This window comes from Halichoerus grypus, chromosome 1 (genome assembly GCF_964656455.1).
Source record: "Halichoerus grypus chromosome 1, mHalGry1.hap1.1, whole genome shotgun sequence".
NCBI classification, from domain to species: Eukaryota; Metazoa; Chordata; class Mammalia; order Carnivora; family Phocidae; genus Halichoerus; species Halichoerus grypus.
This window is the reverse complement of record NC_135712.1, coordinates 143,925,341-143,939,622: the sequence shown is the minus strand read 5'-3', so window position 1 is coordinate 143,939,622 and position 14,282 is coordinate 143,925,341. Positions and strand designations below refer to the sequence as shown.

The window sequence follows — 14,282 nt, the reverse complement described above, 5'->3', positions numbered from 1 at the left end:
TTAACTCTTCCCCTGTTGATGGGCGTTTGATGTTCCTAGCTTTCTCGGGATTACCAACACTGCTGTGAGGAATGTCTTTAAACATGTATTTGGGGGCACCCATGCATGTCCAGTCCCCATACAAGGAGAGAGATGAATGAGAGAGCTTCCAGGAGGCCAGCCCGGCCAGGACCACCCTGACACAGGCCCGGGCCGTGTCCCCTCTGCCGTGTGGGTGAAGGGCTGGAGAGGGAGTGGGGACACGACTCCATACTAAGTGTGGCCCAATCCATTTTTCCAAGGAAATGAGAAATTCGGTTTCCCTTGGAGGGAAGCGGGGAAGGGCTTCCTTCCCCCACACACCACCCCGAGGGGTCCCGACGGGTTCTCACAGCCTCTGTTTTGCTACCTCAGAGCCCAACCTACTGGCCCCCCCATCTTCCTAGGACTCCCAAAGTAAGTATGTCTGAGGGATGCCTGGAGTGGGAACCTAGTGAAAATAGGTGGAGAGAGGGAAGAAAAAAGAAGGGCAAAGAACCCGGATCTGAGATTGTTATAGAGGTTAAAAAAGAGATCTGTGTGGCTACAGAAGGCAAGGAGGGCAATGGCGAAGCTTCAGCAGGCTCTAGAATAGCACTGAGCTTCACGGAAACACAGATTGTACTGCTCTCGAGAAATAGGACCCGAGTCCGAGACTGTTCAAGCTGAACGATCAGGGAGCCCCTCCAACTCCCACGCCAGTTCTCAAACCACCCCTGGGCCCCAGGGAACAGAGAACAAATACAGTGTCTTACAAAAGGTTTCCAACTGTTCCTTTTTGGGAGAAGGTGGAGGGAGGCTATTCTTTTCTGAAATTCGATCCCTCTTTGGTATAAAATGTCCTTTCCCCCAGATAAAGGCACCCATAGATAAAAACCCTCAAGCAGCTAGCGACCTTGTTGACCCTCCACACTGTATTATTGGTATCCACAACTGACCAAACCTAACTGCTAAGAACATCTCATCCCTTCCCAGTAGAGGGGAGGTAGGTTCTTTCAGTTTCAGAGAATTCCTGAAGGTTAGAACCAGGGCACTCGTGTCCCCTGAGAGCCAAGCAGACTCCAGGGTGGACAACTGTGGTTGGCATCCGGGGACCTGCATCCCATTCCTATCAAAATCCTCTCAGCATCTCAGTTTCTTTACCTGCCAAACGGAAATAATCCGTTCCCTCTTTGCAGTTAGTGTGAGGTGAAATGTTGTAAGATATGAAGGACCCAGCCTGACCTCCGGCACACAGGTGTTTCATAAATGGTGGCTGATGTTGTCAACGGAAGGAGGCCTCACCCTCCACCCTCCACCCTGTGCCCAGTACTGCTCAGAGTGCTTGCAATGAAGCCAACAGGGATGAGCTGCAGAGGACAGATCCTCAGAAAAAGCTTTTGTGGAGGTCCTGGTGCTTAGTGCTCTGAGGAGGACAGACTGTATTGCTTTGAAGTTTTAGCTCAGATCAGATTTGTCAGAAAGCATTCATTGCAGCCTCTCTGGGTAAATGATATTGCCCAGGAGCTCAGAGGTGCTCGCGGGAACCTGCTGTGGTTCCACTCCATGTTAAGGATGGACATAATAACTCTGCACCTGTATTCTCCTCAGATGCAATAGGAAATATGCCTATTGTCAAGCCAAGTCCAGTGCAAAGCTCATGCCTTGTCAAGCAAAGAGCTAAAGGCAAAACTTATGAGACTCTGCTTTTTGTAGTGTTCCATGGGCGGTCTCCCAGCCAAACTCCCAGGGGACTAAAACCAGGTCTACTGCTCCCTTTTCTTTAATCTTAGATTTCTCAAATGCTCTGACAACCAAATGTAAATCCCAAAGTCATTAGGCAGCAAAAACTGGCTTGCACTGACACAGGGGCAATGCAGTCTTTAGCATCCCTCTTAGCAGGAAAAATGCATGTGTTCTTGCAGAAATATTAACATGTCTGATTACAGTGTTGCCCCCAGACTCAGAAGGAGGGGTCACCTTATGTAATAAATGCACCAGATTACTTCTAAAATTTGAAAAAAAATTGTGATTGCAAACATATCTAGCCTAAAGGTTCCAGGGAAGGGGTGTGGACCTATAATTATCTGTAAACCAGTGTTTCCTACACTTTAGGTGCCTAAGAATTATCTGGAAAGCTTATAATACAGATTGCCAGATACTCTATAGAGCTTCCGATTCAGTAGGTCTGGGGCAGGACCAAAGATTTCTAATAAGCTCCCATGTGATGCTGCTGGTCCAGGGACCGCACTTTGAGCAGCAAAATTCTAGAAGGTTCACTCTGGCACCAGAAGCCCATCAGCTGCCTCAGCAGAGTCCTGGGTTGGCCTGACCCTTGCCATGCTCCAGTTAGTGTGGGACATACAGTGAGGGCCAGCATCTGAACCAGTCTGTTCCTGCAAGAGGTTCTGCTGGGCACAGGTAATAAAGATCTGAGACCTTAGTTGTTACACAGGAAAACTTTTCCCCCAGATCCCACTTTGGATATCCAGTTAACACTGCTTACCCCACTCACAAATGCTTTGAGAAGTTTCGCAAAGGGGCTTCTCAGAGCAGGGAATAAAAATCCCCCAACCCGAAGTCAGACATGTTTGACCTGTAGCAGCTGCTGGCTGCAAAAAAGTTTTTAAAATTTGGCTAAAAATATTTTAAAAGTGAAAGAGTTCACACAAAAGCCCAGATTTCTGGATTGCCTTAGGGAGGGAAATAACAGAAAATCTAACAATTCTGAGAGCACGTTTCCAATTTATTTCTCCGGGAAGTGAAGAATATTCCCCAGTTGATTAAGATGCCCAAAAAGTGTGCGTCTGGGTGGCGAGAATTCAACACTCACTGAATTTATGCTCCCTTGCATGACTTGTCTGGTCTTTCCACACATGTGAATGTGTAACCTCTAAGGTGGAGGCTGATGGTCTTGCTTGATAAGATGAAGGATTAAGGGGCGCCTGGGTGGCTCAGTCGGTTGGGCATCTGCCTTCAGCTCAGGTCATGATCCCAGGGTCCTGGGATTGAGCCCCACATTGGGCTCCCTGCTTGGGGGAGCCTGCTTCTCCCTCTCTTTCTGTCTGCCACTCCCCCTGCTTGTGCTCTCTTTCCCTCTCTCTGACAAATAAAATCTTAAAAAAAAAAAAAAAAAAGATGAAGGATTAAACAACTCTAAAGGGCCTACAAGTCCTGGTCTCCTGACTGCTGGTTGGGGTTCTTATTTATTACTCAGGCAGAGGCATGCCTGGAGTGGAACAAGATCAGAAAAAAATGCTGGACAGAAGTCAAGAGAGATGGACCCCAGCTGTGTGTGCATCTGGGCAAAGTCATGAGGCTCTAAATCTCAATTTTCTTATTTATAAAATGGGGATGCACATCATGATGATAAATTCTGATCATGCAAATCAAAGCATTTTAAAACTAGGAAGTGCCAGAAGGGAGCATTATTTTAAAAAAAAAGTACCATTAAAAGCAATATTTCGATTTTCTTTTTTTTTTTAAGTAATCTCTCCACCTAATATGGGGCTCAAACTTACAAACCCAAGATCAAGAGTCTCATGCTCCAGGGGCGCCTGGGTGCCTCAGTCGTTAAGCGTCTGCCTTCGGCTCAAGTCATGATCCCAGGGTCCTGGGATCGAGCCCCGCATCGGGCTCCCTGCTCCGCAGGAAGCCTGTTTGTCCCTCTCCCTCTCCCCCTGCTTGTGATCCTGCTCTCACTGTGTCTCTCTCTGTCAAATAAATAAATAAAATCTTAAAAAAAAAAAGAGTCTCATGCTCCACTTGATGGAATGAGCACTGGGTGTTATATGCAAATGATGAATCACTAAATTCTACCCCTGAAACTAATAATATAGTATATGTTAACTAAACTGAATTTAAATAAAGAATGAAAAAATATATAGTTTTTGGAACCCAAGCCACCAGGTGGTAGACCATCCAAGCAGGCTCACGGAGAGGTCATGTGTAGGTATTCTGGCCCTGGCTCTGGCAGAGGTCCCACTGACAGGCAGTATCAACTGCTAGACGTATGATGATTCCAGCCTCCAACCACCTTCAAGCCAGCCCAGCTGACTGAGGAAGCAGAGATATACTGTCCTGCTGAGCCTTTCCCAAATTACAAATTTATGAGTAAATTAAATGTTACTGCTTAGGAGAAAAAAAAAGTCTCATGCTCTACCGACTGAGCTAGAGCATTATTTTAATTTTTTAATTTTTTAATATTAAAATTACAATTTTTTTAAAGATTTTTTATTTTTTATTTTTTTTTAAAGATTTTATTTATTTATTTATTTGAGAGAGAGAGTGAGAGAGCGAAAGAGCACAAGAGGGGGAGCGGGAGAGGGAGAAGCAGACTCCCTGCCAAGCAGGGAGCCCGATGCGGAACTCAATCCCGGGACTCCAGGATCATGACCTGAGCCGAAGGCAGTCGCTTAACCAACTGAGTCACCCAGGCGCCCAAGATTTTTTTTTTTTTTTTAATTAGACAGAGAGTACAAGCAGGGGGAGTGGCAGGCAGAGGGGGAGGGAGAAGCAGACTCCTCGCTGGGCAGGGAGCCCGATGTGGGGCTTGATCCCAGGACCCCGGGATCACGACCTGAGCCAAAGGCAGACACTTAACTGTCTGAGTCACCCAGGCACCCCTAAAATTATAATTTTTTATTTTAAATTTTTATTTAAACATTTTATTTTTACATTTTAAAATTTATTTTAAAATTTTAAATTTACATTTTAAATTTTAAGCCACTGGGTGGCTCAGGTGGTTAAGCGGCTGACTCTTTCCGCTCACGTCATGATCTCAAGGCCTTGGGATTGAGCCCCACGGTGGGAAATCTGCTGGACGATTCTCGCTCTCCCTCTGCCTTTGCCCCTCTCCCCATTCTCTCTCTCTAAAATAAATAAATCAATGTTTAATTTTTTTTAATTTTAATGTATTAAAATATCTTTAAATTTTTTAAAATTTAAAATTTTTAATGTAAAAAATCAGTGAAAAGTATTTTAGGCTTAGAGAAGAGAGAGACCAGAGATGATCTGGAACAGAAGTCAGCAAACTATGCGCACAGGCCAAATCTGGCCCACAGCCAGTTTTTGGGAATAAAGTTTTACTGGGAAGTGGATCATGTTCATTCATTTACAAATTGTCTACAGACGATCTCATGCTGCAAGCAGAGTTGAGTAGTTGTGACAGAGATTGCATAGCCTCCAAAAGAGAAAATACTTACTGTCTGGTCCTGTATAGAGGAAGTTTGCCAAGCCCTGATCCAGACAGCATACCTAGGAATTGAGACTCAGCAGGAGTGGAATGAAAGGTACTGCTCATTCCTGCATCTCACCCATTTGCTCTCCTGTGACAGTTTCCAAGTTCTCTTCTTCCAAGTTCACAAGCACTTTGCTCAAGACATCCTTTTAAGACCCCTCTTTTTCCAAAACAGCATTCCTTACATTCCCCCAGGTCCCTTGGACTATATGCCCTCACCTGGTATTCCCATGTGACTGTTACTTTGAGGTGCTCAAGGCTGAGTAAGAGGGAACTGCTCTGCCTGACTGCCTTGAGCTGGGACATCAGTCTTTTTTCCTGACTTTGGGCTTAAACTGAAACATCAGGTGTTCTTGGGTCTCAGGCCTGGTGCCTTTCAGACTAGAACTTAGAGCATCAGGTTCCCTGGTTCTCAGGCCTTTGGACTCAGCCTGGAACTACACCATCAGTGTGCCTGGGTCTCCAGCTTGTGGACAGCAGATCTTGGGACTTCTTCCACAATCATGTGAACCAATCCCTTCCAGTAAATCTCTTTATATATACACACACACATACACACCCTAATGCCTATGCTTCTCTAGAGAACTCTGACTAATCTAGAATTTATATCGAGAGTGGGGTAGACAGATTTTAGAACCAGGAGTGGGGTGGTGCTGTAACAAAGATCTAAAAATATAAAACTGGCTTTGGAACTGGATAATGAGTAAAGGCTGGAGAGTTTTGAGGAGTATACTAGAACTATGGATGTTGAAGGTGATTCCAGTGAGGACTTAGGAAGAAAAGAGAAGAGGCTAAGACAAAGCTTCCATCTTCTTAGAGAATGCATAAATAACCACAGACAGAATCTTAGTAAAAATATGGATGTTGAAGGCCATTGTGGAGAGATCTCAAATGGAAATGGGGAACATGTTTTTGGAAACTGGAGGAAAGGTGATCCTTGTCATAAAGTGGCAGAGAATTTAGCTGAACTGTGTTCTAGTGCTTTGTGGAAGACAGAGCTTGCAAGCAAAAAACTGGATATTTAAATGAGATTTTTTAAGCAAAGTGTTAAAGGAGCGGCTTGGTTCCTCCTGTTTATAGTAAAATGCACAAGGAGAGAGATGAATTAAAGAAGAAATTGTTAAGCAAAAAGGCAGCAGAACTTGAAGGTTTGGAAAATTCTCAGCCTATCCATATTGCAAAAAAATAAGAAAACTTGGGGTGCCTGGGTGGCACAGTTGGTTGAGCGTCCAAATCTTGGTTTCAGCTCAGGTTGTGATCTTGGGGTCATGGGATCAAGCCCCGTGTTGGGCTGTGCACTCGGCATGGAGTCTGCTTCGGACTCTCTCTCTCCCTCTCCCTCTGTTCCTCCCCCCAACTCTCTCTCTCTCAAATAAATAAATCTATTAAAAAAAAAAAAGAAAGAAAAAGCTTGCTCTGAAGAGAACAGTACAGGTGTGGCCAAACAACCATTTGATAAAGAGATCATGGGTGCAAAACACAGATCTAATCATGTGTCAGTAGAAGCCAGGAACAGGTAAGGGATTATACCGGTGAAACACTGTTAGTTTGAATGAAAAGGGGTGCTGATGGGACAAAATAAAGGAGTGCTGTTGAACTTCTTGGAATCTATATGATAGAACCATAGAGCCATTTGGCTGTGAATATGTGCCAATTTTTAAGAAAAAAGAATGAGTCACCCAAAGGCTCATTCAGAGATCATCAGGCCCTGGGGGCAGGCTGGTTCCTCCTCAGTTTCAAAGGGTAGGCTGCCTCTCTGGTTTCTGTTAGCCTGGATGTGCCCACCCCAGTGCCTCAGGGGCAGGTCACCCTGCAGACGCATAGGGGTGACAATGCCACCCCAGTGGGCCTGGAGGGCAGAGCACTGAACCAAAGAGGCTTATCCTGAAGGCTTAACATCCCATGGAATTTGCCTTGTAAGTTTTGGGCTTGCCTTGGACTCACCACCCCATCCCTCCTCCCTATTTCTCCCTTTTGGAATGGGACCATCTATCCTGTGCCTGTCCCACCACTGTATTTTACAAGTACATAACTTGTCGGGTTTCATAGGCTCGCAGCTGGAGAGGAATTCTGCCTCAGTATGAACTATACCTCCAATCTCACCATACTTGATTTAGATGATATTTGGGTGAAACTTTGGCTCTTAGACTTCAGTCGATGTTGGAATGAGTTAAGACTTTTGGGGATGTTGAGATGGAATGAATGTATTTTGCATGTTAGAAGGGCATGATTTGGGGGAGCCAGCGGCAGAATGTTATGGACTGAATGTCTGTGTCCCCCCAAGTGCACACATTGAAGCTCTGATTGACAACGTGATGGTATTTGGAGATGAGGCATTTGAGAGGTAATTAGGGTTCGATGGGATCAAGAGGTTGGGATCCTCTTGATAGCATCTGTTCCCATCCATGTGAGGCCACAGAAAGACAGCAGACATCTGCAAGTCAGGAAGGGAGCTCTCACCAGAGACCAGCTCTACTGACACCTGATTGTGGACTTCCAGCCTCTAGAAGTGTGAGAAATCAAGTTCTGTCATTTAAGCTACCCAGTCTATGGTATTTTGTTATGGCGCCAGAGCCGACTAAGACAGGTACATTTTCTTATCTATTTCATCCCAGACCGTGTGTTCCCCTTAGTTTATGCTGCACCCACCATGGTGCCCGGAGCCAGGACAAGCATCCAATCACCCTTGACTGCACTTGCTTCCAAATATGAAGACACCTATTTATGCTAACAGCAGTTTCATTTTTCATTCTAACTCTGCACACACTGTGCATCCCAACATCAAAGAGCTCTGTGCACAAAGGGCCAAGGTCGTGGCCCCAGGAGGGGTTTAAAGGAAGTGAGATCTGCCGAGGCTGGCACCCCGATGTACTTATTTCCAGGTGATGGTGTGTATGAGGAACTAATGAAGAACTGAATTTCTCTTCATTCAGTCTTCTGAGAACTGGTTTGCTATTTTTGCCTAAAAGAAATTCCTGGACCTTCCAATATGCCCAGTTCCATACTCAGGTATAAAACACCTGCTATGTTGGGTTCTCCCTGGCTTTGTCCCCTGCTTTGCTGGCAGAGAGACAATCCTGAATTGTTGGACTAAGGACAAGGAAGGACTAAGTTCAATCCTACCTAGTGGGCAGTGGACAAGAAGATGACCCCTGGCTTCCTTACCACCGTTGTCCAGGGCACCTGGGGAATCCTGGTGTAGGTCATTGTTATGTAGATGATGAGGAAGAAGACGGTGAGGACCCAGTAAAATACAGCTACGAACATGACCCAGCCAAACGCGGGGACCCGGAAGTACTCAGTTCCAGCGATCAGCGTCCACACCAGCAATCCCAGAACCTGTAAAATCGCAGAGGCAGTTTGAAAGAAAAGGGAGACACAAGGAGAAAGTAAAGAAGGAAGCAGGGACAGAGAAAAAAACAATTATACAGAGCGTCATTTATAGCATTTGTTCATATTTACACATAAACGTGACTTATGAATACAAAACAGGGGTTGCAAACTCGCGTGCCCACAAATGCCAGGAAGGTATAAAAGATGAACATGGTAGGCTGAATAGAGATCAGAAAACAAGAAAAACGGTGTCTATTGTAAGGGGCAGTCTCTATTCAGCTCCAGGCAACTGCTGTGGGCCAATCTTTTTCTAAGTAAATTCTAACCCCCAATGTGGGGCTCGAACTCATGACCCCAAGATCAAGAGTCGCATGCTCCACTGACTGGACCAGGCAGGCTCCCCGGTTGTGTGCCAATTTTGCTAGATCTTCCTTTTATTTTTTTTCCCCTCAAGAAAACACAGAAAGTCAAGTTTGTACATGATAATCTTGATTTTTAAATGTTAGCACTAATAATGATTTTTAAAATACTACAAGGGGACATTCTACACCCACCTGTGGCTGGAATTTACTCACAGGCTGATGCTTGTCAAGGAACAAGACTGCAGGTCCACTTGAGGTGGTCCATGGAACTGATCTGCTCTCAAGGGATGAACCTCTGAGGATTCCCCACCTGCCACCGCTGCCCCCCTCCCCCCACAGATGGCAAATAACACGTGGCCTGAGAGGGCCTTCAGAAAGGAGAACATGCAGGGGCCCAGTGCAGACACCGGCATTCAGCATTTTAACATAAGTTGTGCATTTATTCCAGCAAGAGCCATCCAAATCTTCACTGCTGATGAATAAGACCAAACCCAAAGCCAAATCAATGTCACCAATTGACTAGAGGAAGATTTCATCAAGGGAAAAGAAACTGATCCAACCTGTGGGCATCTTTAGTCCTGAACAAAGGAAGTCCAGAGCAAAGGATGCATCTTGCATTCCAGCACCTTCCAGGGACCAGGACTTTATTCCTAGGTCGTGAAACAGTTAGTATCCAAACCATACCCCCGGGAGTCCAGGGCAGGCTCTAGCTGATAAGACTCAGGACAAATAATTCTGTTTTAGCTTTCTTTGTGGCATACGGAACAAATTACTACAGGAATTTTAATCACAAATCTAGGAAGATTGTTTTCACTTATTTGTTTAACCCTTGAGAGCACTAAACTCTGCCAGGCTTCCTGCTATCAGGCCCCAAGGATGGGTGGGGCACACATTGAACAGACCCTGCTGTTCATAACTTAAAGTCTAGTGGGAGGAAATATCTGAATAATTATAATTGTGAAAAATGCTACGAAGGAAAATGAAGGGTATGATATGGGTGTATAATAGAGAGATATACCCTTGTTGCAAGCATGGGAAGTGTCAGGGAAGGCCATGCTGAAGAATACCTTAAGACCCAGTAAGAGCTAGCGAGAGGTAAGCAAGAAGACAGCATGGGCAAAGGTCCAGAGCAGGGAGGGGCTTTGCTGCCTTCTAGAACCTATAAAAAAGTGTACTAAGTTAGGACATTGGTGCAAAATGTTAGAGAGGTGGGGGTGGGTCAGATTATATTGGCCCAGGTGGCCTAAGAATTTTGTACCTTCTCCTAAGGGCGGTGACAGGGTTTGAGCAAGAGAGTGATAGGACCAGGGTAAATTTTTAATACTGTCACCAGCTAGACCCCAAGACCTGACCTTTACTGCTCACCTGCTTGTACCCACTGACCTTTGTCCCATATTTTTCTTAAGGTCTTCTTTCTAGCTTATCTCTTAACTGAGGCAGAAGACCTGACAGGTATAACATCCTGTGATGAAAACTGAAACTAGCCCTCAAGCAACAGCGAGTGCCCAGACAAAGAGTTCTGGTGGCCCAGACCCCCCAGATCAGTTTGAACTTAACCCCCACTCACGCCTCTGCAGAGAGACCATGGAGTGAACCAGGGAATGACTGACAGGTACCTTTACCTCATTATAATACTAAATCTCCAGGCACCTGGGTGGCTTCAGTCCATTTAAGCGTCTGCCTTCGGCTCAGATCATGATCCCAGGGTCCTGGGATCGAGTCCCACATCGGGCTCCCTGCTCAGCAGGGAGTCTGCTTCTCCCTCTGCCTCTCTCCCCTGCTCATGCTCACTCGCATGCTCTCTCTCTCACAAAAATAATAAAATCTTTAAAAAAAAAAAAATCTCCACACAAGCTCCAAGGAGGAGCCCAGCCTCATTTATATAACATACAATGTATGTTCAGGCAGGTTTAAGGTGCATGCACAGCCTTATGCTCCCCTCTACATGCAATGACAAATCTAAATATTCATCCTAACCCTAAATAAAAGGAACCCCTTCACCCTTGCTCAGGGAGTCACGGCTTTGGGAGTGATTCTCCGTGATCTCATCCACTGTGCGACAACTCCACCCGGTGTGGTTTCCATCTGAGTCTCACCAAGGAGCGAATGCACGTTAGTTTGGTTACAATACCACTCTGGCTGCTTGGGGAGAATAGGCATGTGGAGGGGAAGAGGGGGTGTGTGGGAGGAGACAAGCTCACAGACTGTCACAATAGTCCCAGTGGGAGAAGATGACGTATTCAAGACCAAGATGGTGGCAGCGAATATTGGGAAGTGAGGGAATTCCAGACACACTTTCGAAGTGGCCGGGCCAGGACTCAAATAGATTTAGGTTAGGATAGAGTGGAAAGACATGCAGAGTCTCTGGAAAGATGTATGATGCGTACGAGGGCTGTCACTTCCTCACCTGAACAATGAAACAGGACCAGGTGAAGGGGCTGATCTTTACCACAGCTCCTGAGCTCAGTTTTCAACCTACCCAGCCTGAGGTGGCCAGGACCTCCAGATAGGGATGAGAAGTGGATGCTGCAGGCACAAGAGTGCAGGCCCCTCTTTAAGAAGGAAGACTTACTGTGAGGTCATGAAGCCCTAAGACAGGTTTCCAAGGGACATTGTACACCGCTCACCGCGAGAAGCCCACCTCTCTGCTACAGTTTGGTTGCTGTGCTGGGGAGCACAAAACAGACTCTAAATGTTGCTGCTTCCCCTCTTTATAGAGTTGAAAGTTGCTGTTCTTTTTGTCTGTTTGATATTGTATATAAATTCCAAAGCAATACTTAATGGAGATGTGCTTTTATGCTTACATTCGTGGCAGCAGAATTTATCAAAAGTGAAGATGTACAAAATGAGATAGAATTCCAGAAAGTGCTAAGCCTCATACTAATGGGGTTTTGGGCCTGAATTCATCATAACTGACAGGTAATCTACACACATAGATGTGATACTCATTGGATCAGTGAGACTGGTAGTTAGATGTAATCCAGCATGGTGGGGTCTGAAATAACATCACGGGGTTCTTGATTCAAACTGAAAAGGTCAGAATGGCCCTTTGTTGATGATGCACAGAGGAAACATAACTGCCGTGAAACGTAACACGGCAAACAGGGTTAGGTTGTTTCCCCAGGGGAATGCAAGGGTTTAAGTCTCCAGCACGAGCTTGTGTCCAGCTAGACTGGCTCACCTAACAGCTCTTGGCTCTGAATGCGTTTTTCATTATTAAAGCAAGCAGGGTCCACTGTCTAGAGACGCTTTGTCTAATGTGCTAGCAGTGGTCATCTTTTACACACAGGGACAATATCGTTAACTGAGCCATCTCTCAAAGAGCAGGAATACCTGACCCATGACCTCACCAGCAAACACAGTTAAAAGAACGCCCCCGTCAAGAAAAGAATTCCACCCAAGTGAATTTCCTAGGTAACAGAAATAAGAAGCAAGCCTTTTGTCTCTCACTATAACCAATACTGATGAAAATCACTCTACAAAATGTTAGTCATCTCGTGCTGGGTGTGTGTATGTGTTTAAGACAAACTCTAGATCTTTATCTGCTTAAGACAAACTTTAAATCTTTATCTGCTTAGACTACAAAAATACTGTTTGTTTTTCACTGATGAGCATTTTTTTAGGCTAAGACTTTTTTGAATGGTAAAGCTAAGACTTAAAAAAAATTCCCAAAGTGATAAATGCAGGTAAAAATAAACACAGAAATACAGAAAGTATATGAAAAATATACAAAGAAGCAACAACCTCCATCCACCAGTTGTAAATTCTCAAGAGAAACCAATATAAAAACTTTAAATCTACCTTTCTTAAATTCTTTTCCTTGAATCTGTAACTACTACCTGTACATCCTTTTCTTTCTCTCTTGAAAATACGGATCACGCTGTGCATGGTGCTTTGTGACGTGCTTCTCTCCATGAACAATATCGTGGGAGACCTCCTCCGCACTACTACACGCCGATCTATGCCAATTCTGACAGTTGCCCGGTTTTCTATAATTCATGTAACAAGTTCCCAATTGAGAGAAATTTAAGTTGTCTCCTTTATGCTTATATAAAAATGCCCGGGGAACATTCTTATAATATATACCTGAATCCCAGGAAGGATTCTGAGAGGCAGAATTTCTAGGCTATTTTAAATGTTAGAGGTACTACCAACTTACTCATCCAAGCCTTGTACTAATTGTACTAAAGCATGCTTTTCCCTTCGATCCTGAGTTCCCATGTTTTAAATAATTTAAAACCCGATTTTAAAAAAAGAGATCTTGGGGCACCTGGCTGGCTCAGTCGGTACAGCATGAGACTCTTTTTTTTTTTTTTTTTTAAAGATTTTATTTATTTATTTGACAGAGAGAGACATAGCGAGAGAGGGAACACAAGCAGGGGGAGTGGGAGAGGGAGAAATGGGCTTCCCGCAGAGCAGGGAGCCCGATGCGGGGCTCGATCCCAGGACCCCGGGATCATGACCTGAGCCGAAGGCAGACGCCTAATGACTGAGCCACCCAGGCGCCCCACAGCATGAGACTCTTGATCTTGAGGTCGTGAGTTCGAGCCCCATGTTGGGTGCAAAGATGACTTAAAAATAAAATCTTAAAAAGAGAGAGATCTCACATTTTACCTTGCCCTGCTTCACCGAATTGAAGCATAGAGAAAAATGTACAAATCTGCAATGAACAACTCAATGAATTTTCACAAACTGCACAAACCTTAATAACCAGCATCCACACCAAGAAACGGAACGTGACCAGTGCCTGGAAGCTCCATTCTCACTTCTAGTTACTCCTTCCCTCATCTGAGGGTAACAATCGTCCTGATTCCTAACAGTCTAGATTACTGTTGCTTGTTTCTGAACTTCATATACATGGAATCCTACAGTATGTATTCTTGTGTTTGGTTTCTTTCACTCAGCACAGGGAGATTCAAGCATGACACTGAACATCGTTTTTTCATTCTCATGGCTACACGGATCACCTGCCCGGCTTGTTAAACCAAGGAGGGCTGGGTCCCACTCTCCGAGTTTTTTCAGTAGGTCTACAAGTCCCCAGGTGGTGCTGATGCTATTGGTCCAGAGACCACACATTAAGAACCACTGATGTATAGTACCCTTTTTCTTTCAGTTTACATTTTCCTGATTAGTGGTGAGGATGATATAGCACCCTTTCAAATGCTTATTAGCCACCTCGAGTTCCTTCCTTATTTATTGAGCTCCTTCCTTATTTATTGATATGTTTTAAAAAATCACTTTCTTCCTGATTTGTAAAGGTCTTTACAGAAGAGGCATGGTAACCAACTACATATTGGGCAATATTTTCCCCATCCAGGTTTGTTTTTTAACTTGTTTTTTTTTTTTTAACA

The 14,282-nt window shown here is 44.7% G+C and overlaps 1 protein-coding gene across 3 annotated transcripts in view; it reads right to left on the bottom strand.

Moving 5' to 3' along the window:
- Nucleotides 1-14,282, bottom strand: part of CMTM8 (CKLF like MARVEL transmembrane domain containing 8) — a 158,237-nt gene that overhangs the window by 57,911 nt on the left and 86,044 nt on the right. For all 3 annotated transcript variants that reach the window (XR_013448073.1, XR_013448072.1, XM_036078865.2), the window contains exon 2: nucleotides 8,402-8,575. Coding sequence is in view for 1 of the 3 variants with exons in the window: in XM_036078865.2 (XP_035934758.1) it covers nucleotides 8,402-8,575 (174 nt within the window). In the remaining 2 variants the exon portion in view is untranslated. The remainder of the gene's footprint in view (nucleotides 1-8,401; nucleotides 8,576-14,282) is intronic.